This window comes from Gallinula chloropus (genome assembly GCF_964237585.1).
Source record: "Gallinula chloropus genome assembly, chromosome: 1".
Classification (NCBI taxonomy): domain Eukaryota; kingdom Metazoa; phylum Chordata; class Aves; order Gruiformes; family Rallidae; genus Gallinula; species Gallinula chloropus.
In genome coordinates, this window is record NC_140085.1 from 35,894,895 (window position 1) to 35,922,088 (window position 27,194).

The 27,194-nt window shown below is 39.6% G+C and overlaps 1 protein-coding gene across 2 annotated transcripts in view; it reads left to right on the forward strand.

The window, feature by feature from the left end:
* GXYLT1 (glucoside xylosyltransferase 1) overlaps positions 1–23,699 on the forward strand; it is a gene marked incomplete at its 5' end in the record, with an annotated part of 34,249 nt that extends 10,550 nt beyond the window's left edge. For both annotated transcript variants that reach the window (XM_084264929.1, XM_084264930.1), the window contains 6 exons: positions 10,149–10,323; positions 11,287–11,412; positions 12,235–12,486; positions 21,305–21,428; positions 21,732–21,904; positions 23,430–23,699. In XM_084264929.1, coding sequence (XP_084121055.1) covers positions 10,149–10,323; positions 11,287–11,412; positions 12,235–12,486; positions 21,305–21,428; positions 21,732–21,904; positions 23,430–23,591 — 1,012 coding nt within the window. In that variant the 3' untranslated portion in view covers positions 23,592–23,699. The remainder of the gene's footprint in view (positions 1–10,148; positions 10,324–11,286; positions 11,413–12,234; positions 12,487–21,304; positions 21,429–21,731; positions 21,905–23,429) is intronic.
* Positions 23,700–27,194: the final 3,495 nt, after the last annotated feature.

The window sequence follows — 27,194 nt, forward strand, 5'->3', positions numbered from 1 at the left end:
TGATCTTTAAAGTCCTTTTTAACCCAAAATATTCTGCGATTCTGTGAAATAATTGCCATGGTGAACTCCTGATATTTGCAAAATTTCACGTTTATACATTTTGAAACTGGAAGAAGAAAAGCTGCTTATGTGTAAAGGGAATGTGGTGGTCATATCAGTAACTTCAGGTTGAGTTTATTTTATCAATATACTACTATTAAATGAATTCTCATTTGTTTTGCTGACTGCGGTGCTTGTTGAATTTCTCAGTGAGCTTCTCTAACGTCAGAGGGGTCCTCTTGCCTTCCCCAAATGTTATCTTTTGCTCTCTTTAGTTCTGTTGGTTTCAGAGAAGAGAGGTGGGGAACACGGCAGAGGAGAAAGGGCACCCTCTTCAGATGGCAGCAAGCAATTACAATGGCTCAGCATCTGAACCTGCTGTGTAAGCCTCACTTCCTTGTCTGAGCTGGAATAACACAGTTGTAGCTTGGTTTCAGCTTTGGCTATGAGTTATTTTGTTTAATTCTCAAATATGTGCCTTGAAGGGTCTTTACCTTTGATGTCATCTTATGTTTCAAACTTGATACTTAGTAGTTCTGAATTTTGCAGTCAGATTTTTGAAGGAAGAAGAATGAACTTAATTCCATGCAAGTTTATTAACCACAGCAAATGAAGTCTGGCATTCTTGTTCTCTGAGATTCTGTGTGTTGGGACAGTTCGATATTCTTCATGAAGATAAGTCCTCTTGAAACCTTTTTCTGTAAAGAGGCAACATTGTGGTTCTAAATTGGGTATCTTTAGAATTAGGAAGGTGTGAGACTTCTACCATAGTGTCTCATTCCAGATGTGATCCTGGGTTGACTAAGACTTTGTCGTCTTGTTCAGTGCAGCTGTTGTAGTGAGGTGGAGAATAAAGCTGGACTCTGAAGAGACTGGAATAGGGAGAGGGATATGAGAAAAACCTAAGTTACATATCTGATTGATTGAAATCTTAGGATAGGTAACCTCACTGCTTGTTGACACGTCACAAAATAGTGGGGATTCCAATGAGCTTGCTTTTAATAAAATGGCAGTGTCTGGTCATAGAACTGCACTGTCATTTACCTTGAATCTTCTATTTGGCCTGGTTTAATCCATAAAAAGAGAAAACACTGTTTATCCAGATGATAGATCAGTTTTGAATGGAGATTCTAGTGTCCTATTCTGATGTTTTCAGTAAGCCTAACCAAATGAGTTTTTTCAGAAGAGCAGATCATGTGGCCAGAATTTCATTGCCATTAGTAGATTCATAAAATTTATCTTAATGACTCCCTTTACCAATGAAGTTTTCCAAACATTGAAAGGTAGACCTTCAGCTTTTGGATTTTGAAATCTTTTCTTAGAAAAAACTTCAGCTTATTTTCTCTCTGGTTTTAACTTAAATTTCCCATTGGTTTTTTTTCCTCCTGAATATCAGAACTGCAGGAATTTGTTTATCCATAAAAGAAAATAATTTGGCATGGATGTTTTTGAAATGCAGCTTGCTATGTCATTTTCTCTGAGTAGCTCTAAGTGTGCAAAGTGTGCAGTGGCAACTGATGTTCTGGGGATTTGTAAGACTCAGAATGATAGAAGTGTTGAAGACCTATAGAGGAATCTTTACTTTATTTAGGAGAGGTGTGTGTATATATAGACTTCAGTATGACTCATGGTTTAGCTAATTCAGCATCATTTGAAATTGATGAACCCTGAGCAATTGCTGATTCTAATAATGGATAATAAGGATGTTGTCTGTTAAGGTTAATCAGCGTAAGATCAATTGCTGATGTTGGAAGGATTTTGGAGCTGTTCTGCCCCCACGTTTCTTATAACTGTTCTGATTATCAGCATTACTGAGACAGAATATCTTTGGTTGTGCTTTTGGTGCAGAATTATTTGTAAGCTTTTGCATTGAGGAGAAGCATGAGATCATTTTTACAAACGGTAAAAACGAGTTTTTACAAACAAATAAGAAATGCTGATAAAAATAATGAGGCTCTGGTTTCACATGCTCCAGATGATATGTGTTTTTTTTTGAGTACACCTTTCAAGATTTTTGGTGTCATCTAGTTGGTGTTGGTTCTTATTTTTTACTGAGAGTGAATGAGAAGAAATTCTTAGGGTTCATTACTTGGCTGTCTGACCTGCCTGATTTCAGTCATTGGATATTCCTTCTAAATGCATTTTAACTCATGTTGCCTCTTAAAAAATAAATGTCACTATTTTTTGTATATATTGAGGTCCTGGTAGTGTTTGGTATATTGAGATGAATTGTGACAGTCCAGAAAAATAGGATTTTTCCAATAAACTATCTGATTGGAAGATTGGGCTTAGGACTTCTATAGCAAATGTTTGAATAACTAGCATATTCTAACTACTAGCTGAGTTTGTAGTTGAATAGATGGCATTTGGACATCTGCACTTGTACCATTAGCATGCTTCTACAAAATAAGCTCTGATTATGACCTATTTTAAATTCAGTGCAGTAGTAAAAAGCAGAGTAAAAACTAGAATTTTCATCACTTTCAAATCCAGATAATTTTCTGTAGCTACCTTGATCTTACTTCCAGTAAGTGTGGGAACGATTTAACGGTTGCATTTTAATCAGTGTAGGCTTTTTTGCCTTCTCAACTCTTCCTGTTTGCTTTCTCTGGTGATTAAAGGCTGCTTGGTTAGGCTCCTTAATGATCGATTGATTTAGATCAAACACAAAGCATTAAAAGAAAAAAAGGATGTGATAAGTAAGCCATCTGTATTGTATTTGCATATCTACCATTCCTGAGGCACATAGTGGGGCTGGGTTTCAAATAATACGTGCTGGTTATATGGAAAATATTCTCCCTCCACATTTTAATGAATGTACCTTTCATTTTCCAAGCTAATTGTCAAAAAACCTTACCTTGTATGAGTAAAATATTTGCACTGATCATGTGGTTAGCTTTTCACACTGAAGAAGAAAACACATTTGCAGCAGGCTTCTGGTTGTTCTTTTTGTAAGTGTAAACAACTTCAACACCGCTGAGCCTGGCAACCTAGTCCATTTGATTATAATATCAAGGAAAGTTGGTTTAATGATGTTATGGAAGGACTGAGAGACTTTATTAAGCAGCCTTGTTGAGGAAGCTGAATATTGAATGCCTTGTGTGTGTTACAGGCCGTATGGAGAAAAGATCAAAGAAGAGCAAGGCTGTAGCTCTACCACAACCAGCGTGGGAAGACTTGTTTTGATATGGAATAATTTTAAAAATGTTTTTTTGTAACCTACAAAATAATTCTTATATCCTGGTATTACCATTATATAATATGGTGGTGGCTGTGCTTAAAAACTACTAGTGTTAGTTAGGAGGGTGGCAGCTTTCTCAGATGATGACAAACATGGTTCAAAATTCACACAGTTGCATTAAAAATGGTAACTTCTCGATGGGCTTTAGTAAAGTTTGAAAGGACAAATGAGATGTATTTATTGCTTTAGTACCTAGATGCTGATCTTTCAAGCATTCCTTGGCTTCCCAGGCATGCTAAAGGAATAAGAGAGGACAACTTGGTTGCTGGGGAAGTTGGGCAGGGAGTGTCCTAATAGTGTAGTAGTATGTCCTGGAGAGAGCCCAAAGAAGGGCTACAAAGATGATTAAGGGCCTGGAGCATCTCCCCTGTGAGGAAAGGCTGAGTAAGTTGGGACTGTTCAGCCTTGAGAAGAGAAGACTAACGGAGGACCTAATTAAAGTCTATAATTATCTGAAGCAGGGGATGCAGGGGGAATCAGCCAGCCCCTTTTCAGTGGTCTGTGGGGACAGGACAAGGGGCAATGGCTGCAAGTTGGAGCACAGGAAGTTCCGCACCAACATGCGGAAGAACTTTTTCACAGTGAGGGTGACAGAGCCCTGGGACAGGCTGCCCAGGGAGGTGGTGGAGTCTCCTTCTCTGGAGAGATTCAAGACCCGTCTGGACGCCTATCTGAGTGATATGTCCTAGGGAGATGCTTTGGCAGGGGGGTTGGACCCGATGATCTCCTGAGGTCCCTTCCAACACCTACAGTTCTATGATTCTCTGTCATTGGGGGGTTTAAAAAGAACTCTGGCGCACACAGATTGTAACACAGAGTAAGGCTGACTGTGGTTCCTTCATGGCTTTCTCTGTGAAGTGCTGCCATACTTGAACGTGGCTTAAAAAAAAAAGAGAAAACTAAAATTTCCTTTTGTCACACTGATAACTCCTTGAGTGGTACACAGGTCATGCTCGATGCTGCAGCATGTCAGCTGCTCTGGAAGGTTTGGGGCTTTGAAGGTTGTTCTTTGTACTGTGTGCTGTTGTGCAGTGACCTCAGAAAAACAGGCTAGAGTTGGGACAGTCTTAATGATCACAAATTAGATGGAGTTCTGTATATAGGATTCCTTATGTCTGTCTGGGTGTTCCCAAGGGTTTGGTATTCTCTCACCTGTGCTCATAATGTGTTGGGTAAGATGAAAAATAGGAGAACCCTACCTTACAGGTGTGCAGGAGTACCTTGTGCCAAGTCCAGGGGGCAGAACTAAGATTTTCATGGAGCCGGTGAATTTTTAGCAATGACACAATTAGGGCTTTGGGATTTTTTTCCCAAGAAGTTCAGCAGGGGCACAGTGAAGATTCTAGAAGAGGACAACCCATCAAAACTTACCTCTGTAGCCTACTAGCAAATTAGTACTTCATATTTTTAATTGACCTAGAAATGCTAATTTAACATATAATGTGTCATGGTGTACATCTTTAAGCACATCTCTAAACATAAGGCAGTGTCTTGACAGACAGGTTTTGGAAAGTCTTCTTGTGGCAGATTCATTGAGCATATCCAACTATGTTCCTCTGTCAGAGGTTATTAACCCCACAGCAGAATTAATCAGACAGAATGAAGGTCTACACCAGCACAGAAATACTTGAGGGCAAGGCTGGTGTCTAGCTTTATGCTGCTGGTGTGCTGCATGTTTTAAATTACATGGGGTTTGGTCTCATAGTGTCAAAGTGGATTGTTATTTAATGTGTTTTCTAAACTCATGGGAGTATGTGTGGTGCTCTCTCAAGTGATTTATTTATTTTTACTGTCCCTACCACTCATAAGTAATTAGTGTCCTCAGACAAATGAAGTTTTCTTATTTGTTCTAAATACTCAAATCCTGTCTTTGTTTCCTGGTCAGTATCATCTGTGGGACTGCAGGTGCATTCTTTACTCTTCCTTTTTAATTACCAGAGGGGTTTTTTTCCCTACAGGAGCTAGGACTTGCACATTATTGGAGATTTTCTTTTTTTCTTTAGAAATAGGGCTCTCAAGTTTTCACAGAATCACAGAATGTTAGGGGTTGGAAGGGACTTTGAAAGATCACCTAGTCCAACCCCCCTGCCAGAGCAGGATCACCTAGATTATGTCACACAAGAACACATTGAGGTGGGTTTTGAATGAGAAAGAGACTCCACAACCTCTGGGCAGTGTGTTCCAGTGCTATGTCACACTGCAGCGCAGCTGGAGAAGCCAGTGCAAACTGTCGCCATTCACAGTAGGTCTCCCTCCAACCCTGGCAGAGTAGCAGTATTAAAACACCAGCCAAGCAAGCTGGTAGCAGTGTCTTGTGGATTTTTTTTTTTCTATAATTGGTTGGAAGCAGCAGTGCTGAGGTACTGACAGACTGACTCCTGTTCTTACCTCTGCCCTCAGAGTGGTTCCAAAGAACGTTTATCAATATGGTGATAGGTGCTTTATATATATATATTTATTGTCTATCCCTGAGAAGAGTTGGGCTCCATCCTTCTGACACTCACTTTTTAGATCTTTATAGACATTAATAAGGTCACCCCTCAGTCTCCTCTTCTCCAGGCTAAGGAAACCCAGCTCCCTCAGCCGGTCCTCATAAGGAAGATCCACTCAGTCATCTTTGTGGCCCTGCGCTGGACTCTTTCAAGTAGTTTCCTGTCTTCCTTGAACTGAAGTGCCCAGAACTGGACACAATGTTCCAGATGCAGTATCACCAGGCAGAGCAGAGGGGGGAGGAGAACCTCTCTTAACCTACTAACTACACCCCTTCTTACACACCCCAGGATGCCATCAGCCTTCTTGGCCACAATGGTACATTGTTGGCTCGTAGCCATCCTGCTGTCCACCAGGATCCCCAGGTCCCTTTCCTCTGTGCTGCTCTCCAACAGATCTGTCCCCAGCCTATACTGGTACCTGGGGTTGTTCTTCCCCAGATGCAAGACTCTACACTTGCCCATGCTGTATTTCATTAAACTTCTCCTTGCCCAACTCTCCAGCCTGTCCAGCCCTCACTGGATGGCGGCACAGCCTTCTGGTGTGTCAGCCACTCCTCCCAGTTTTGTCATTGGTAAAGTTGCTGGCAGTGCACTCTGTTCCCTCATCCAGGGCACTGATGAATGTATTGAATAGTCCCTGTTAGTCTGTCCAAAAGCCTTAGTAAAGTACTCTGTCTTTCACTCTATTACTCCTTTTCCCAGTGTCGTGCACCAAAAGATCAGGCTACTAGTAATTAGACATACACATATACAAATATACATTTATATTCATGTTTTCCATGTTTCATCTGAACATTTATTTCAAAGTGTCTCCTCAGTTTTTTAAAAGCGTCCTCTAACACTTTCAGAACCTGGATTTGAGGTTCAATAAGGGTATATTGCTCTTGTACCAGAGCTGTGATATGCTGATACCAAGCATAATAAGGTTCAGACAAGTTACAGTTCTTGTAAAATACATTTTATTTTGCTCATGGTCATCTCTGTTACAGAACTGTCATTAAGTCGTGCCTAAGCTAGGGCTGTCTAAATAAGCAAGGTTTTCCTTTCCATCTCTTCTAGTGAGGTAGTTGCATGACTAACTCCAGTGGAGAATACGTGTGTGTGTGTGTGTGTGTGTGTGTGTGTGTGTGTGTGTGTAAATGTGTTTACAGAGACTGGAAAATTCGGGAAGGACAACTTGAGAAGGGAACAGTTGAGGGCAGATAATTTTGAAAGGAATTAGGGGAAGGACCAAAGTCATGTAGACATAATATTGAAGAAGGGAGTGAGACAAGTCATGATATGATAACTGGCTGTGTGGGGGACATGTGCTCTGCAGTCTCACCTTCAATATTAACAGCTTCTAATTAATGCTGCTTGTAGTGGGAGGAGGAGGAAAAAGTGATGAAAGATGCTGGCAGCGGAGGATTAGCACAAGTGGTGTAAGTAGTTAGTGTCCCTGGATGAAGGTGGGACAATAATTTCTCTGGGAGTGAGAGATGTAGGGAGAGGAACAGTGCTGAGGTGTGATTATTAAGGAGGAGGCTGTGTTTGCCGGTGTTCTGTATGCAGGGAAGTCAAATACAGCCTATGATCAATAAAGGATGTCTCTTCAGGGAGTCTGGAGTAAGAAGCACAGTTCTGTAGTCTCACAACTTCTACTGCCATAATATGTCTCTGAGACCAAATATGTCTCATCCCCTCCTTAGTGGATAGTCCCCAGGGGGAATGGTGGCCTGTTCTTTCTAGTGGCTTCTTGCTCCATCTGCTTCAGGGATAAAGCTTTGTGCTGTGGATTTACGGATCTCAGTCCAGCTGTTCCCCATATTGTGCAAGCTGAAATTCAGTTGTGTGTCGCTTTTTCTAAATATTTTCTCTGCCTTTTAAACCCCCCTATTTTTAAGCACAGATTAAAAAAAAATGAACCTATGAAATCAGAAACTCAGAGAACAGAGCTTGTGTGAACAAAGTGACTGTAAAAGCATCGTAATGTGATCCCTGGTGTTTGCTGTGTGGCTTGAAATGTTTTTATTCACGGATGTCACTAGATGTAGCAATAATAAAACAGCCTTTGAATCTCCGGGTGTTTTGGAGTTGCTTTGGCATAATTTTGGTCATACCTTATTAATGGAAATCTGTTTGTTATGTGTGGTTCAGGAACTTGGCTTTCAGCTATGCAGTTTGTGTAGGCAGTGCCCTTATTTATCACATGACCTTGCAATATCACTGTAGGCTCTCATGACTTCAGGGTTTAATTATTGTAATTCCCTTTTCAGTGGATTAGTGATGAGGCTAATCTGCTGCTTGCAGCTTGTTCAGGCTGCAGCGGGGTACTTATTTCTGAGTTTCAGCTATCCCTCATCGCATTCAGCTTGCTTTGTGTTTTTTACATTAGCTACATACTACATGGTGTAATGTTTTAGCTTAGCTTTATGTATAAAGGTCTGAATGGGCATGCCTTGGTTGCCTTGAAAGATTATGGTTTATATTTTTTTCCTGTTAACCTGAACTAATTTTTTAGCCTTTGCTGCAAGATTCACAGAAGGTTTCAGTCTGTGAATACAGACATCTGCATATAGGTGTCTGTCACGCAGGTTTTAAGCAGTCGTTAAAATTGAAAGAGCATAGCATGTGATCCAGGTGACTAGCCATGAAGTTGCTGAGAAGTAAAATGGTTGGTGTTAATTGAGAAGTGCTTGGGTGTCCTAGATGTCTGTCTGTCTTTGGACTTTGAGAAATCCAGTCATTTTGGACTGGTATCTGGAGGTTCAGGTGGGATCCCCCCACATGGTGTGGGTTACTGGTGACCGGTCACAAGTGGTTTCCCCCAGAGTTTAGTATTGGGGCCCTTCTTTTTTAATATCTTTATTGATGATTTGGATGAGGGAATTGAGTGCACCCTCAGTAAGATTGCAGACAACACCAAGTTGGGGACAAATGTCGATCTACTGGAGAGTAGGAAGACGGGCCAGAGGGACCTGGACAGGTTGGATCGATGGGCAGAGGCCCGTGGGATGAAGTTCAACATGGCGAAGTGACAGGTCCTGCACTTTGGTCATAGCTACAGGCTTGGAGCAGAGTGGCTGGAAATCTGTACAGAGGAAAAGGATCTGGGGGTGTTGGTTGACACTCACCTGAACATGAGCCAGTAGCGTGCCCAGGTAGTGAAGGTGGCCAACAGCATCCCTGCTTGCATCAGGAATAGTGTAGCCTGTAGGACCAGGGGAATGATTATTCCCCTGTGCTCAGCTCTGGTGAGGCTGCACCTTGAGTACTGTGTTCAGTTTTGGGCCCCTCTCTACAAGAAAGACATTGAGGATTTCCTAGAACCACTGGGAGAACCAGGACATCCCACACAACTGTTTGACCTGTTAGTTTCCCCCCCTCTTACAAAGCAAGTTGTACTCCTGTGGGATGAGAGGAGAGGAGAAAGCTTTTTGTGTTTTGCCAGTGTGTAGGAAGAAGCCTCTGAAGCCTGGGTTTGACAAAAGGATTTACTGGAGCAGGTAATAGACAAAAACCCTAGATCACTCAAAAAGGTCCTTAACAGAATTTCTTAAAAGTAGGGTTTTCTCACTTTTGTTGATGAGTTTAACTCTGCTGTATTTATCATGTTTGCCCGTCTCTGTACTGAGTCCAGGGAAAAAGGAGAAAATGAACCCATGCTTAGACTTCCTGTGCTGCCAGCCTTTCTCATTGCAGTGTAACTTCATGTGATTTGAGCATACAAACAGGAGGGGAATCAACTTTTTAAAAGGGTAGACGATGGCAGGACCAATGGATTAAAGGTAAAGGAGGGAAGGTTTAAATTGGATATTAGAGGGAAGTTTTTTACAGAGAGAGTGGTGAGGGGTTGGAACAGGCTGCCCAGAGAAGTAGTAAATGCCCCATCCCTGGAGGTGTTCAAGGCCAGGTTGGATGGAGCCCTGGGCAACCTTGTGTAGATCCAGGCCTGGAGGGTGGTGGCCCTGCCTGTGACAGGGGGGTTGGAACTCTGTGATCCTTGGGGTCCCTTCCAACCCAGACCATTCTATGATCTGGGTTCTATGATTCGATGATCTTTCTTTTAATGTAGGAATTTTGATGGGATTCCTTGCTAGTAATGGATAGTGAGATTAGTAAGAAAAGAAATGTTTGGCTTCTGTGTATCTCTTCTATACCTTGTTTCTCCCTCATAAACTGGGATGGTGGGAGTGAATATGACAGTAGTTAAGGTTTAAATGGAAGCCTACATATGTAATGCTGTAGTTTGTATCTTCTGTTTGAGTTATCCTTCGCTGGTTTAAATATGATAAAGGCTATTTTGTTAAATTGCCTGGTGTGGTAAGCAGTAGAGCTTTTCTTTAAGCCTGTGCTAGAAATAATGCCACATGAAAATATTTTTTTTTCCACATCAGATATGGTTATATGAAAACACATCCTTCTGAGAAAATGCATCTAGCGGTGGTTGCCTGTGGAGAAAGACTGGAGGAGACTGTTACTATGTTGAGGTCAGCCATAATTTTCAGCATCAAACCTCTCCAGTTTCATATTTTTGCTGAGGACCAATTACATGAGAGTTTCAAAGACATAGTAAGTACTCAAATAATTTATTTTATCAATTTGCAGTACCATTTTAGTAATATAGAGCAATTTCTCTGCCTCTTGGATGGTAGTTGTTTGTTAGAGTGGCAGAAAGGCAGGGATCTAAAAATAAGGTAATATGCAAGTGTTTTGTAATGTTGGATGGGGATTTTTGAACTCCCCCATGCAGAAAAGTGCCAGTTGCTGATATCAAAGCTTTTCATGGAGACAGACCAAAACTTCCTGGTTTGTCACTTGGAATCTGTGAAATGCAAACTTGATGTTCCAAACACAAACCAGTTATCTTGTGTGATCTTATTTGAAGTTGCTTTTACAAGAGAAAATAGACATCTTTCCTTTTTTGCTCCTGTGCTTACAACAAGAGTCAGCCTCACCTTGTCTAAGCAAAGTAAAACATCAGTCTTTGAAAATGGGATACATGGTTATGCCTAATTTTAGTAAATTCTAGTTAATGAATATAACATTATGAGTGGAGGGGCATTATTAGAAGCTGACTAGTATATAGCTGCAGAGGGGTTTACTATTTTTATATTTAAAATGTCATACTTCTATGACACTAGTAGAATGTGTGCTAATATATATACACCCCAATGTCACGTGAACAGTAACTAGCGAAAATTGGGTAAAGTTATTTTGAATTGAGAGAGACTTCATTGGTAGCTCTCCTGTGGAAACGAGTTAAGGAGGGGGAAAGTTTTATTTGATGGATTTATTGTACTTGCTTTCCTTCTGTATATGATCTGATAGGATGTGTTTTCTTCATAGTGGCCTGCAGGTGCCACTTTCTGTTCAAGCATTTTGAGTAGCAGACAGATCCTTGTAGTTAAGAAAGCATTTCTGTTATGGAAGAGAGGTGTTGCAGTTGAGTTTATTTTAAATGGGGGTTTGATTTCTTTTTTTCTTAATAGGATTGAACTGAAGTAACTTTTGTGGTCTTTTCTTTTCACATAGCTTGATAACTTCCCCTATGAAGGAAAAGTTAATTACACATTATATCCAATAACATTTCCCAACGAGAGCGCAGCAGAATGGAAGAAATTGTTTAAACCATGTGCTTCACAAAGGCTATTCTTGCCAGTAAGTTATTCTGTAATGCAGAAATCTCTCTCTATGAAGCATCAAGCTGCCCTTGCTAATCTGATTTCTTCTTAATATTAAATGAAAAACTACTCCTCTTCCTAAAAGTTACTTTCACGGCATCCTAAAAAAACCTGTGAATTTAACCCTCTCCTGTGGCACTGTTACACAATGGAATAAAAGTCCTTTTCTCACTTGCTGCATTGTGTGACCTTAGTGAGAGGTGCAGGTCATGTCATCAAACATCAGAGGTAAGATGGATGTATCACTCCTCATCTCCTTATTTTGCTAGAAAGTTTCCTGCACGTGTGGGTCTGAGGCGTGTTAAAGAAAATGAAACATGAAATGGGCACTTGTTGCCAGACTGTCTTGTGCAGCCTTTTCTTTGCTGACATAAAATGCTTCAGAAATCATACTTTGGGCTAGGTGAATTATTGCAGTGTCAACTATTTCCCAACTACTGCCTCCTCTGGGGCTGCCTTACACCTCTCCCTTGTTTCATTAGATGCATATGAAAGCAAGGGGATGGGAGGATGTCCTATTAATGTTTCACCTGTCCTGCCACCTACTCCTGAGGAGCCCATGGTTTCACATGCAAACTGAGTACCTTTGCATTACTATTCTCTATAAAATTTCTGCAAAAATTCTCCAAAATGAGAGGAGAGGGGATGATGATAAATATATTGACAATAAACTGTCTGAAGTACATTTGTTTTCAGATTACAAAAACGTATTAAACATTATTGTGTAATGACAACATGTTTTATGAACAGAAGCTCAATTAAACTTAAAATTTTCATTTTAAACTTCTTTCCCTCACAGTTAATCCTCAAAAATGTGGATTCGCTCCTGTATGTTGATACTGACATCCTGTTTTTGAGACCTGTTGATGATATTTGGTCTTTTCTTGGAAAGTTCAACTCCACACAAGTTGCTGCAATGGCACCGGAGCACGAAGAGCCTCGTATCGGGTGGTATAACCGCTTCGCCAGGCACCCCTACTATGGAGTAACTGGAGTAAATTCCGGAGTCATGCTGATGAATATGACACGTATCAGGAGAAAGTATTTCAAGGTATGCCTGTTGCCTTTATAGCATCTTCTGTAGTTTTACCTCTTTTAATTATAATTCTGCTTCAGATTTATGTGGGGCAGTGTTCTTCAAAATACTTTTTTGTAATTGGAATAATGCTCAGAAAAATGGATTGTTTAAAATGGTATCTAACTTGTGTCTTTTAAATGGCATTCGCTGTAAGGCTTGGAATTCCCAAATTTCAAGTCTACTTGATTATTTTAATTGGTTCTGAGGGATCCTATGACTTGATAGTCTGCTGTAAATTACATTTGTCAGCAAATATTCTGGTATTTTTTCTTGACTGTAGAGATCCCAGAAAACAGTCTATACTCAAAGCGAACTTTAAAAATGTGGGTAGTAGTATGACCAGGAGGTGGTGCCAAAACATTTTCTAAGTTATTTTAACTGTATGGCTTCCAAATTTTGATCTTTTACATTGTAACCAGGTAATTCTCACCATAAGTGTCTTTTGATTTTCTTTGAAGTCATAGTTTTTGATAAGTTCATAAAGGAAGGACTTTGTAAAGCAGTGTGTGCAGCATCAGAAATTATTATTGTTTCACAGATGAGAAGTTTTGTCAGACATACTTGAAACAAAAGTACAAAAGGAGTGTTCTCTGGTTATGCTGGGGGAAAAAGTGCTTCTATGCTTGAGAGGTTTGAGTAGGGAAAAATAACTATACAGTAAAAACTGTTGGAAGTGCACCCATAAGAGGGGCAATGTAAACTTGCAGTCAACATTACTTTTGATGCCTGCTTCCAATTTAAGAAAGATTTCATTTTGACCTTCACATTCTTGCTATGTGTGAGGTTTTTTTTTTTCCACTATAGAAATAGAGATAACTTAAGAAAAAGGAACATACATTATATTGGTGGTAGTTAAAATATAAAGTTACAGTAAATACAGCATATACCTATAGTTTTCCCAAGAAGAAAGCTTGTTTGTATATATCATTGGTGAATCTTCTGTTGTCTACTTTGTTTGTTTTCTTAATTATAGCATCTGGAGAAATTTAAATATTGAAAAGTATCACACTAAAAATACAGGACTGAAAACTGTGTCTATCTCAACTTCTGACAATGCATTTCTGTACAGTGAGGTATTTCTGATGTGGTAAACTCTGAGAGCAAGGTTGGTCTTCTATTCATGAGCTTCCAGGATTCTGGTTGTGCTTATCAGTACAACTTAGCTTATCAATTTATTTGAAACTTGATCCATTCTTACTAAAATCAGAGTTAATTCTTTTCAAAAGTGTAAGATTATGTAGGAAATGCAAATTGTCTTTCAAATTAACTGTGGTTTTCCAGGGGACAATTTAAAGTGCCTTTCTCTTCATCACCTAAAATTAATGGTTTCTTAAAATTTATGTCTAGATGTACAGATTTAAGCAGGTGAAATCATTCATGAATATTTTGAAGTTCAAAATAGAATATTGCCCTGTTCCCTTGGTACTGAAGGGCTGGAGTATTTTCCAGGCCCTGACAATACCAGTTTACATATTCCTGTTGTTCTATATTGTATTATGCAGTGATCCATGTCAGACTGCTAAACCAAAACCAGCCTTGGAGGAAGTGCTTTTTTATAATTGCTCTTTATTTTGGGTGTGAATATCTGTGATTTATAAGATGTCAGCTGTAAGGCAAGGCACACATCCATACCCTTTTCTCATGACCCTTCAGTATACCCAGTATGATGTATGGTTTCTGGCTAACTGGGCCACTGAATTTTTTTCTGTAGTAAAGATGAGTGTGTGTCATCAACTTGTGTAGGGAACCAAAACAACAACAACAAAGTCTTTGAGTTGTCCTGAAAACGTTGTTCTTACTGCTCTTTCTGAAATCACTCAGTATGGACTGTACTAACCAAGTCTGCTTGTGGAGTTGCAGGCTTAACATTCATACAGTTCAGGGAAAGGAACTGAGATTGGAGCAGTGCTGTGCAAGTGTACTAAACAGTCGGGATTCTGAAAGGGCTTCTCTTGAGAAAGAGAAATAGAGCAAAGCTTCCAAACAGCAAGGTACATGATTCAAACCCATTTTTGATGACTTCAACAAAAATAAATGGGATGAACCCATTCCCCGGCTCCACTTCAGTTGTTTAAAATGTCAGAATCACAGCATTTTCTGCCCTTAATTATTACTCATCATTCTTTGGCGTCCTTCCCAGGGCTTTACTGTCATTTCAAACTTAAACTTCATCTTCCATGTCTGATGCATGTGTGCTTCTGGACCTTGCTTTTTCATGTCTTCTAAACTACATACTTGTCCAGGAATGCTTGTATGCTCACTGTGGCTATTCCTCGAACATTTGAGACTAATGGTAAGCATAAAAAAGTCTTTCACTCTTGCTTGCTAGTAAGAAGTAAAAAAGAAATAAAAAAGACTATGTATTCACAGAAGCACAGAATGTTGTGAGCTGAAAGGGACCAGGGCAGGATCACCTAGACTAGATCTCACAGGAATGCATCCAGGCAGGTTCTGAATGTCTCCAGAGAAGGAGACTCCACAACCTCTCTGGGCATTCTGTAAAACTAGAAAACTTTGTCTTATGGGAAGGTCTGAATTTGTTTATTTTCATTCAGTTGACTGAACAATTTCCTCAGGGTCTATGTAAGTTCTGGGAATTTTTCTCTCTCTTTAAAGTTGTCTGTAGACCTTTTTGTATGGCTGTCTAGGGGCTAGAACACTTGTCTAAACAGTGGAAGTTTTAGATCAGGATATTCGTCCAATATGATGAATTTAAAACTGTAGGTTCTTTTTCTATTGTAGTTTCTTCATGTTGAAGAATTAAAGCTGCTTGAGGCTGTTAAGCATCTTTCTTCTGTTGTCACATTGATTTGGAAGAGTCAGAAGGAACCGGAAGATGAATAAATAAAAAGGAGAACCAGAGACTTTAGCCAGTGGTTGTAGTGCCCACCTGGGCAGCAGAAAACATGTAGTTCTGTGTATTGATCCAGGATTGTCTTTTATCCACTTACTTTTTAATTTAAGTCTCAGTCTTCCTAGGACTGTCAAACCTGTTCGTTTCAGATGAGTATCTTAGCTACTTGTCTATCTGTGGTGCCTAATGGAAATTGTCCCTTCTGGTTCTATCGTGTGTGTTTTGAAACTCTGTGTATGAATTACAAATATATGCACTGTATGTGTACATGTATATACGCACATATATGTTTGGTCATTAAGCAGTGCATAACTGGATGTAAGACTAGGATTGGTAGTGAAGCATCTGATGGCTAGTGCCTGCCTAATGGGTACATGAAATGTGCAAAATTATTGAGGAGATGGAACAGTTAATTAGGTGACTTTGGAATATTTGTTTACCTATAGATGTAGATACCTTTAAGCTGGAAGAGATGTATCATATACTGCAGATAGTGTTTTAACAAACAGTTGTAGACCAGCAAAGCTTTGTGAATAGAGAAGAATGGTGGGGTCGGTACCAGGACCAGTGAACATCTTTGTCAGAGACATGGACATTGGAATTGAGTGCACTCTCCACTAGTTTGCTGATGATACCAAGTAGAGTCATGTGGTGCAGTAGATACACTGGAGGGAAGAGATGCCATCCAGAGGCATCTTGACAGGGTTGAGTGGTGGGCATGTACAAACAACATGAAGTTCAAGGAGGCTAAATTCAAGGTCCTACACATGGGTTGGTGCAGTCCCAAGCACAAACCCAGGCTGGGCAGAGAATGGATTGGGAGCAGCCCTGAGGAGGACTCAGGGTGTTGATTGATGTGAAGCTCAACATGAGACAGCAGTGTGCCCTTGCAGCCCAGAAAATCAAACACATTCAGGACATTAAAAGCACCATGGCCAGAAGATTGAGTGAAGTGTTTCCACCCCTCTAACTCTGGTGAGACCCCACCTGGAGTACTGCAATCAGCTCTGGGGTCCCCAGCCCAAGAAAGACATGGAACTGTTGGAACAAGTCCAGAGGAGGACCATGGAAATGGTGAGGGGGCTAGAGCACCTTGCCTATGAAGACAGACTGAGAGATCAGCCCGGAGAAGAGAAGGCTCCAGCGAGACCTTATAGTAGCCTTCCAGTACCTAAAGGGGCCTGCAGGAAAGCTGGAGAGGGAGTGTAGTGAAGGTACCAGGGATAATAGCTTTAAGCTGAAAGAGGGTAGATTTAGATTAGCTATTGAGAAGAGATTCTTCACTGGTGGAGAGGCCCTGGCACAGGCTGCCCAGAGAAGCTGTGGTTGCTCCCCCTCTGGCTGTGTTCAAGCCCAGGTCAGATGGGACTTTGGACAACCTGGTCTAGTGGACGGTGTCCCCGCCGTGTTCAGGGGTTGGAATTAGAAAGTCTTTAAAGTCCCTTTTAACACAAATGGTTCTGTGATTCTGTGACTGTTGCCATTGTTGTACCCGAGGCGTGGGCACTCAGGGAACAGAATGAGCGCTTAGCAAATCAAACAAGCCCCGAATAAAATAACTCCAGATACTGTGTGTAAAGGAGGCATTCAAGGGTATGCTTTAGACAAAAAAAAGATGAAAGTTCACAGAGTTTCTATGACCTAAGCCATTATGTGCTTTTTTCTTTTATTTAATGCTGCTCAAGGCTAAAATTCTGTAATGGGTTGACCCTGGCTGGAGGCTGGGTGTCCCCCCCTGCCTCCCAAGCCACTCTGTCACTCCCTTTCTCAGCTGGGCAGGGGAAGGAAAATACAACAAAAGGCTGTGGGTCAAGATAAGGATGGAGAGAACGCTCACCATATACTGTCATGGGCAGAATAGATTCAGCTTGGGAAAAGTAATTAAATTTTTTATCAATCAATTCAGAGTCAAATTGAGAAAAAAAAAAACCCAAATCTTAAAACATCTCCTCCTACTCCTCCCTTCCTTCTTTCAGGGTTCAACTACTCTCTTGATTTCTCTCCCTCCTCCCCACAGCAGCGCAGGGGGATGGGGAGTGGGGGTTGTGGTCAGCTCATCATCACACATTGTCTCTGCTACTCCTTCCTCCTTGGAGAGAGGACTCCTCACAGTCTGCTCCACCATGAGGTCCCTCTCATGTGAGACAGTCCTCCACAGAGTTCCCCAACATAAGTCCTTCCCATGGGCTGCAGCTCTTCACCACCTGTTCCCATGTGGGTCCCTTCCATGGGGTGCAGTCCTTCAGGACCAGACTGCTCCAGCATGGGTCCTTCACAAGATCACAAGTCCTGCCAGCAAACCTGCTCTGGCTTGGGCTCTTCTCTCCATCGGGCCACAGGTCCCACCAGGAGCTTGCTCCAGTACAGGCTTCTCATGGTGTCACAGCCTCTTTTGAGTGCACCCCCCTGTTGTACCATGGGTCCCACATAGGCTGCTGGTGGATATCCTTGCAACTCTGAACCTCCCTGGGCTGCAGGGGGACAGCCTGCTTCACCATGGTCTTCTCCACGAGCTGCAGGGGAATTTCTGCTCTGGTGCCTGGAGCACCTCCTCCCTCCCCTTCACTGATCTGTGTGTCTGCAGTGTTGCTCTCGCATCATCTCACTCCTTTCTCTATCTGCAGTTGCTCCTGTTGTTTTGGGATTTTTTTCCTCCCTCCTTAAATACATTTTCCCAGAGGCGCTGCCACCGTTGCTGATGGGCTGAGCCTTGGCCAGTGATGGGTCTGTCTTGGAGCTGGCTGGCTTTGGTTCTGTGGGACATGGCAGAAGCTTCTAGCAGTTTCTCACAGCAGCTACCCCTGTAGTCCACTCCTTCCCCCTCCCCACCCCCCCCAACCAAATGCAATACAAGTTCCAAGAAATAAGATGTGTTTGCGCTAATTGCTGCTAAAAGGAAGATTCACAACTCTTACCAGCTATTCTTTCCTGCTTTTCTGTCATACTTTGTCCTAGCCTCTGGTGTTTTGTCCCTTCAACAATTCAATTAAATCTGCTAGGAGTAGAAAAAAGAAACTTTGCTGCTGGGTTAGTGAAGTCAGCTCACAGAAACATCTAGTTAGCACTATGCCAGAACAGAGTCATGTAACCAGAAGGCAGAAAGCTTGCTCTCATTGGCCTTAAGAAAATGTAATTGGTCAATCATGGGACAGACCTGCAGTTTCTTTAGGTATTGCTCTATGATTTGAATATTTTTCCTTAATTTTACATTTTTCTACTAGACTGGAGATGTAATACTAGGTTGCTACAGGCTAAATGTGACAGCTCTCTTAAGCCTGTCTTGGCCAGGCAGAAGTATTCTGGGCCTGCAGTCAGACTAATTAAATCACAGCATTTAAACAAAACAAACAATAAACCTCATCAAACAATAAACCAAACATTTAGGAGAATTAATGTTCTATGTCTATTTTGTTCTTGTACCCTTCCCCTCAAAAAAACCCCAGAGTTTTGAAGGGTTCATAAGAACTTATCTGAATCAGCTTGATGGCATCACAGAAATCATAGAATAATAGAACGGTTTGGGTTGGAAGGGACATCACAGATCATCTAGTTCCAACCCCCCTGCCATAGGCAGGGACACCTTCACTAGATCAGGCTGCCCAAAGCCCCATCCAACCTGACCTTAAACACCATCTCCAGGGATGGGGCTTCCAGAATGCCTACTATCATTGTGTTTTTTTTCTTAATCCTATTTAATCTTCTTTGCAACTTTTTGAATATTGGAGGTGATGTTTATACTCCAGAAATCCTTAAGTTATCATAGTTATTTTTCTCATGTTTACTTGAGTTACTATTGAAAAGCAATTTATCATTAATGCTGATCGAACTTGAGCATTCTGCTCACAGTTTGACCTCACTACAAGTTACAGGAGAGTTTTAAAGAAGGACAGTGTATAAGTATTCAGATAGTTTCTCTTACTCTGTGATTCCTACACTTGTTTCATTATACATCAGTGTTACAAGTTAGATATTAACTTCTCTATTTATGCAAAGGTTATTGAACTTTTACAATTTCCAGTTCTTAAACCTAATGGCACTATTTGTCATATAGTATTGCTTCTAGACACCAGGCAGTGTGATCTATGCTGTTACCTGCTTTCCATCTCCTTGGGATATACTATGGATTTTGCTGCTACTAAGACTGTACAAGTTAACTGATAATTGTATGAAATAATGTCTTAAAAAACTTAAAGTAATATTTCTATGGGTTGCTCTTAAGATATTATACTGTAATAAATACAGTTTATCATGATTGTCCTGGTATTGGTGAGCTAATTTAATTCTGGTTTTAATTCTTAGCACTGAGACTGACTTTAAACCACAGGTCAATATTCTGTGGATGCAAACGTTCAGGTGAGGGAGTGATCTTTACCCACTGTGATTCAGTCCAAATTATTTGCTTTTTGGGAGGTTTTAGCTTGGTGTTAAGCGTGTGGTTTCTTTTGTTTAATCGTATTGCACTGAGCCTAATGATAATTCTTGCTAGAGAAGAATTCTCTTGTGCATTTCTTATGCCTGCCCTTATCAAATACTTGCAAGCAATCATAGTCATAAATTTTTTAGGACAGAAGGGACTGTAATATTCTGTTTGGCTTATTACATAATACAGGCTATAGATCTTTTTTGTATTAATTCTCATCTGAAATGTGATTGTGTTTCTTTTTAGTCCTCGGTTCTGAAAACCCTTCATTTTTGATGGCTGAAATTATTTAAGGAAAGACTAAAACTGGACCACTATTTTTTTGCACTTTCTAGTGTGCCAGTGGAAAGCTTGGAAAAAGTATTTGTTACTATAATTATGAAATTTAATATTGTGCTTCTGATAATATTTTCTGTTTCTTAACATGGTGTTTCTGTGTACACATCCTAAATCATACTGGAGTTCTCGTTCAATGTTCTTTTTGACAACTTGGCTAAACAGATTTGAGGGCACAATCCTGTACTTGTTCAGCAATTTTGTCTCTGTGGGACTTCTGTTATTCCATAATCACTCTCCCAACTGAAGTAGGAGGTACAGAGTGAGCAGCCTTGTGCCTTTTCTGTTCTAGTTGATCTTAAACATGGTGTAAAGAAAAAAAATTAGCTTTAGAATATGTAACCTGTTAAAATGCAGATGAGTAACCCTTTTGGTAACGTGGAGTTCATTTAGGCCAGCTTACTCCAAGTAGTGCCTCTTCAGCCAGGCCCTTAGAAGAACTCCTGCTTTCCCTTTGAAGTCATTTTGCTAAATCAAGAAATTGGGAATTAAGTAACAGCTGTTAGAGACTGGCTGCCTCTTGCTAGGGAAAAGTTGTGCCTTTGCTGTGAAAGTTCAAGTTCAATAACTTGAATTAACTTTTTTTACTGCAATGAAAATTCTTTTGAAAAGCTTTGAAGGTTTTCCATGTTTTTCTATGCTGCTTTGTACCCAATATTTTTTTTATCTGTACATGTTTGGAACTATTGAATAATTAATTTTATATTGATCTTTTGAATTTTTTTGAAGTTAACTTAAAAATGTGTTTTATATTATCACTCTCTGATAAAGACAGAGAAACTGTGTGAAGTATGGGTATTTAAATATTGCCCAGGTCCTTACATCCATCACTTAAATATGGTTTGTGTTAGATCCTACTGGTGTACAAAAACCCCCTGCTTGCTGTTTCTTAGAACTCTTGGTTTAATATGTTTGAGGGAAATCATGAAGACAAAAATTTAATGTGGCAGTTAAATAGAAGTAGGAGATGCATAACAATTTTCCTTGTCATAAAATAATATTTGAGAAATAAAGTATGCTTGAAAGGTCTGTAACTACTTTCCTTATATTTGCTCACTTGTTTAAAATGTTGGAGATTTGTAAATTTGAAAAGCAAATTACTGTGGTTCTGTAGGGGACTTCCTTCTTTATAGGTATAATTACCCTGAATGTGCATTGTTTGGCTTTGTTCCCTTCAATAGAATGATATGACACCGGTCCGGTTACAGTGGGGAGAAATTCTAATGCCACTGCTGAAGAAGTACAAGTTGAACATAACATGGGGCGATCAGGATCTATTGAACATCATGTTTTTTCACAATCCAGGTAAATCCACATTGATTCCAAGTCCAACATGACAAAGTTGATCTTTTCTATGATGATCAAAACTTCAGGAAAATACTCTTTTTAGCAGACTTTTCAGTGAAAGCATTAAAGGGACTTTTCTTTCAGGAAATTGAAGTTGTTTACTTTGAGAGACAGTGTTGGAGCTTGCTAGGGTGTCATCAGCTGCTAGGTTTTAGAAGTAACTGTACAGAAATATGAAGCAGCCTTGGGGGGGAGGGAGAATTAATGTATTTCCTGACACAATTTTGATACTGAATCCAGAGTTCTCATTTTTCTGCACAGAAAGTCTTTATGTCTTTCCTTGCCAATGGAATTATCGGCCTGACCACTGCATCTATGGAAGCAATTGTAAGGAAGCTGAAGAAGAAGGTATATTTATTCTTCATGGAAACAGAGGTGTTTACCATGATGATAAACAACCAACTTTTAGGGCTGTCTATGAAGCAATAAAAAACGTAAGTGTTTACAGCATTGTACTTGTGCAGTTTTTTTAGTGTTCTTTTATCTGCAGAGCTGCATGTGTTTTTGTGGGTTTTGTTGATACATATCAATCAACTTGATTGTAACAAAATGGATTTTTTTGGTATGGTTTGGTTTTCTTTTGAAGTAATGTTAAGTGTTTCACCAGTTTGCCCTTTACTGCTTGGCTAGAATTGCAGGGTATTCCTTTTGTGACAAGTGTCTTTTGAAACATCCTGTATGCTCTTTCTAGGTTAGGATTCTAAAACATTGTTGTCTATCTTTCTTTAAGAGGCTTTATTCTCATTCCTTTCATAAATTCATCTAGTAAACCGTGAGTTTGAAGATCACCAAAAGCTTAATTTTTTTTCTGGAGATTTAAAAATGGGCCCCCCCCCCCACCTTCTTGTTCATGAAGTTTGTGTATATTTACTGCAGCAGTTTAACATCTAATTGTAACTAGATTCGGATTGTAGAAAATATTTTTATGCTGTGTTTTGACAGTGTGTACTAATACGTTGCTGTTCCTTTAAATACTAAGCACAGTGACTTCTTTTCATTCTGCAAATAAGTCATCTAATAAACTATTTATCACTACATCAGTATACTCGCTGAAGAGCTGTAAAATTTAGCACTGATGCACATTTTAATGTAGCAGGCTATTGTGTGTGTATAACCTTCAAAAATCAATAGTATATTTTAATGGTGCTTTATTACATGTTGTCATATGAATATAAAAATGAAGAAAAGTACTTTTGGGGGTCTGAGAATACATTGCAGAGAAAGCGAATGTGTTTCCATAAAAATACGATTTCTTTGTTTCCTTTGAGCATTGTCAAAAACAGAAGAAAAAAAATTATTTCTTTTTATTTATGATCTCATTTGCTTTATGAATGTGTCAGAGAAAGTATGTAAAACTCCACTGATTCAGTGGTAATAAGATGAACAAAATTATGTTACTTTGAGGTGCTGTTTTAGCTTATCATTTGTTTAGAAAAAATACTGCACCATTGAATTAATGACTTCTTTATTTCATGTCCATGTTAAACATTTGACCATCATTCAGCTTAATGAAACTTCAGTAGCACTGCTTTTCATACTGGTTTCATTATAATTTGATAAGAATTGTATTCCTTAAAAGTTATACGTCATTCAAGAAAGTTACAATTATTTCTGGTTGGTTGTTGAATAGTATGTCTTTAATAAGGTAATCTAAAATTTCCTCTTTGCCTGTCTGGGTATGTTCATTTGTTTGGGGTTGGGCTTTTTTGTTTGTTACTGTTTGGGTTTTTTTTTATCTTGCTTGTTAGGCTTATTGAAAGCTTATTGAATCCCGTTTCTCTTATTCAGAGGTGCTTTTCAAATACTCTATTCAGAAGTTTGAGGTCTTGAAAGCATTTAATAAACCTACAGAAAGCAAATAAGATGTTCAGAGGCGGTTTTATAGAACTCTTTTATCATGCTGAACAATTAGGCTTTTCCATACTGACCTTAAATCTTCTTTTCTTAACCTCTTTACAGTATTCATTTGGAGATGACTTGTTTCATTCCTTGTTGGAGCCCCTAGAACTGGAATTACAGAAGACCATGCATACATACTGTGGAAAAGTATACAAAGTGTTCATAAAGCAGCTAACAAAAAGTGTAAGAGACTTGTCTGTCAGAAGAGCAAAAGGAAGGTGATTTTTACTGTAAGCTGTTTAATCAGGAGACTGAATCAGTACTGCTCAAAAGGTGCAAAAATTCTAATATGGCTTGAATCTGCTCTTAATGTGCCCAAATAAAAGTTTACTAGCGTCCATAAAGATGAAGAAAACACTCATGTAATGAAGAACAGGAACTTTTTTTCTGCAAAGGTGACTTTTTACTCTTTTGAAGTTTAATTACTGCTAATGTTTATCTTGGATCCAGTGATTTGGGTGTTACTGGCTTCTGTGATCCGTGGTTTAATCTACAAAATTCAGTTGCCTAATGATCAAATCAACAAGGAAAAAAATGGAGGAGGCTCCATTTGGGATTGTACCTCATATGTTGTCTAAAATTCTCTTAAACTGTGAATGTTGCAATAACTGAGTTGGCAGCACTAACTTCACTTTAAAGGTGTAAGCCTTTATGTAAACAAAGTTGTTTACAAGTGCAGAAAATGCTCTGTTTTCAAAGAAATGTGATATAGTCATGGACAATCTGTATGTGCCTTTATATGTTCATCTCTTACATGTTGAAGTACTGTTTTGACAATCTGTTTCGTTATATTAGATTTAAACTGCACACTATAAGTATGATATTCTGAGAAAATAACTAGCATGTGATACAGGTTTTTCTCTGTAAATAGCAGAGCTTTTAATTACAGCATTTGTTTCAACATTGTTGAGCCATCGTGGCCAAAATATAGATTAGAATTGAAGGGGTTTTAGCAAAGAATCAACTTGAAGTTGTCTGTTTTTTAAAAACTACATGGGTTTGCAGCTTTATAGGGCATTTTTGAAGAAAAAAATGTGGAAGACTCTTGCTGTTGTATTTCCTTACCAAGAATTATTACCTGCTTATTATTATAGAGTATTTAGTACCTACAAGTGAAGAATTGTAATAAGAGTTTTGATGCTTCATCAGACTTTGTATTAGATGGGTTTCTTAGAGCATGTATCCTGTTACCATATTTTTTTTTTTAATACCATGGCTTTAAAATAGTTTTGGGGCAGACTCTCAACAGAAATTCATTACCCTCAGTACAATAATAGTGATTTACAACAGGTAAGGATTAGGCTTTCTTTAGTGATTTTAGTGGGGGAAAAAAAGTCCTGTTTATGTAATACAGACTTTTTGCCATTAAAAATGAAGAAAAAGGCTAAGTTCTAGTGTTATGGTAAAATGTTATTAAAACCTGCATGGTATGAGATGTATTTGTAAAGTAAATTTGACATTGGCTAACCTGACTGAGATGAAGTTTTCTTAAAGTGAGTTTTTTGGATGCTAGAAAAGTTCCTGTTTGTTAAACATGGAGGAGCCACTTGCTGACTTGCACCTTCATCCCAACCCTGTTTTAGAAGCTTCATTTTTGTGGCTGTTTCTGAAAGGCAGGCTGGCTCTGACTCCCAGATCCATGTGAGCTGGATAAATGCTTTAGCACTCCGTTGTAAGCAGAGTTTATATCTGCTCCTAATCTCCCTGCTGGCTCAGGGTATAAATTTCTGGGATGGGAAGGAGGAAGCAGTCTGCCTCACAGGTAGTTACAGTCTCTTTGTCTAGTTGTGTAACACTTTGAAGTCTGAAAATCTGTGTGAAGGTGAAAACTGTTATTGACTGATTTGACAATATGTAATGCATTATTTTTTTACATAAATACTGATTTTTGTATCAATTTGTCTTCAGCTTTTTCTTTTACGTGTTGTGATGAGCTGTCCCTGGCTGGAGGCCAGGTGCCCCTCAAAGCTGCTCTGTCATTCTACTCCTCAGCTGGGTGGGGGAAGGAAGATACAATGAAAAACTCGGGGTAAGGACAGGGAGAGATGGCTCACCAGGTACCTTCATAGGCAAAACAGATTCAGCCTGGGAAAAATAATGTAATTTATTACCAATCTAATCAGAGTTGAATAATGCAAAGTAAAGCCAAATATTAATACATGTCCCTCCATCCCTTCTTTGAGGGGTCAGTTTCACCCCTGACTTCTCCCTCCTCCTGTCCCCAGAGGCACAGGGGGGATGGGGAATGGGTGTTGTGGTCAGTTCATTGCATATTGACTCTGCTGCTCCTTCCTCCTCAGGGAGGAGAACTCACGTTCTTCCCTTGCTCCAGCGTGGGGTCCCTCCCACAGGAGACAATCCTCCACCAACTTCTCCAATGTAAGTCCTTCCCATAGGCTGCAAGGCTTCATGAACTGCTCCAGCATGAGTTCCCCACAGATTCACAAGTCCTGCCAGGAAGCCTGCTCTGGTGTGTGTCCCTCTTTCCATGGGTCCACAGGTCCTACCGGGAGCCTGCTCCAGTGTAGGTTTCCCCATGGGATCAAAGCCTTCCTGCTCTGGTGTGGCATCCTCAGGGCTGCAAGGAAAATCTCTGCTCCCCATCATCCTCAACTGTCAAGCAGGTTTAACAATATTTGTTTACTTGCCTGTACAGGGCTGTTTTGACCTGGTTATGTGGAATATTCCTGTATAATTTAAATGAATGTGTAGGCTGTCTCCTTTGGGTTTTGTTTTTTTTTTAAAATAAATTATCCATTTTGAATAGTTATTATTTTTGCATTCTCTCCTGTGGTATCTAATATGATTACCATCATTATCATAGCTTCCCTGCCCACTTTATGAATGGATGACATTTGGAATAGTTCCAGTAATTTTGTGTATTAAAATAAGTTGCAGAGAAGTATAATGTCGAGGGTATGGTGCTTTTCTTCATTAGCAGGAAGCGGATGCTTTTCCAGCAGAGACAGTAGAAGTAATATGAAGACCTGATCACCATGGACCTTGGAACAGATCTTAGAGGTGTCTTATGTTGTTGTTGCTGTCAGTCTGACCACTTCTGTGCACAGAAATGCTCAGAAGTGATGTCGTAACTTGTATTTTTCAAAAGGAACCTAGAGTTTTCTCCTGTCATGTTTCTAATCTTTTTAGTTTTCTTCTGTTCTGTTTCTTTTTTTGACACTTCGCTTCTGTCCAGCTGCATTTATCTGTAGATGTTTGATAAGAACAACTTAAATTCCTACAAAGTTTTGCACAAATAACAGCCAAGTTATTTCCTCAAGTTGCCCAAGTGAGCAAAGCATGAACCCAGTGAAACATTGGAGTATGTACTTCAGTTTCTCTCTTGGATGCTCATCCAAGTTTAGCTCTGCAGAGAAACACTCATAACTTGCTCTTTGTATTTAACTGCCAAATCTTAAATAATGCAGGATAATTTTCTATAGAAATGCAGGTTGCTTCACAGTTGCTATGTAGTCCTAGTAGACTAGTAGAAACTATTAGTCAGGCTTAAAAACAGAAGGTGTTTGCAGAGATAATAGCGAATTTTCCACTTCAGGAAGTGAGGAGAAAATCTCATTTTAAAGTAGTTCTCAAAATCTCTCTCTTGTAACCACTTAGTGGATTTATGTAAGAACAGTTTGTCCTCCAAGGCTGTCATAAAATTTAAGATTTGTTGTTCTCAAATGCATTTTTTTAAGCCTTTGTGGGCCTGTTAAACTTTTATGTTTCTTGGAGGAATATTAAGTAATCGGAAATTCTTGTGATGAGGAAGTTCAGTTGCATCTCTTCAGTTGCGCCGTTGCTTTATGCAGCTGTGTTTGATTC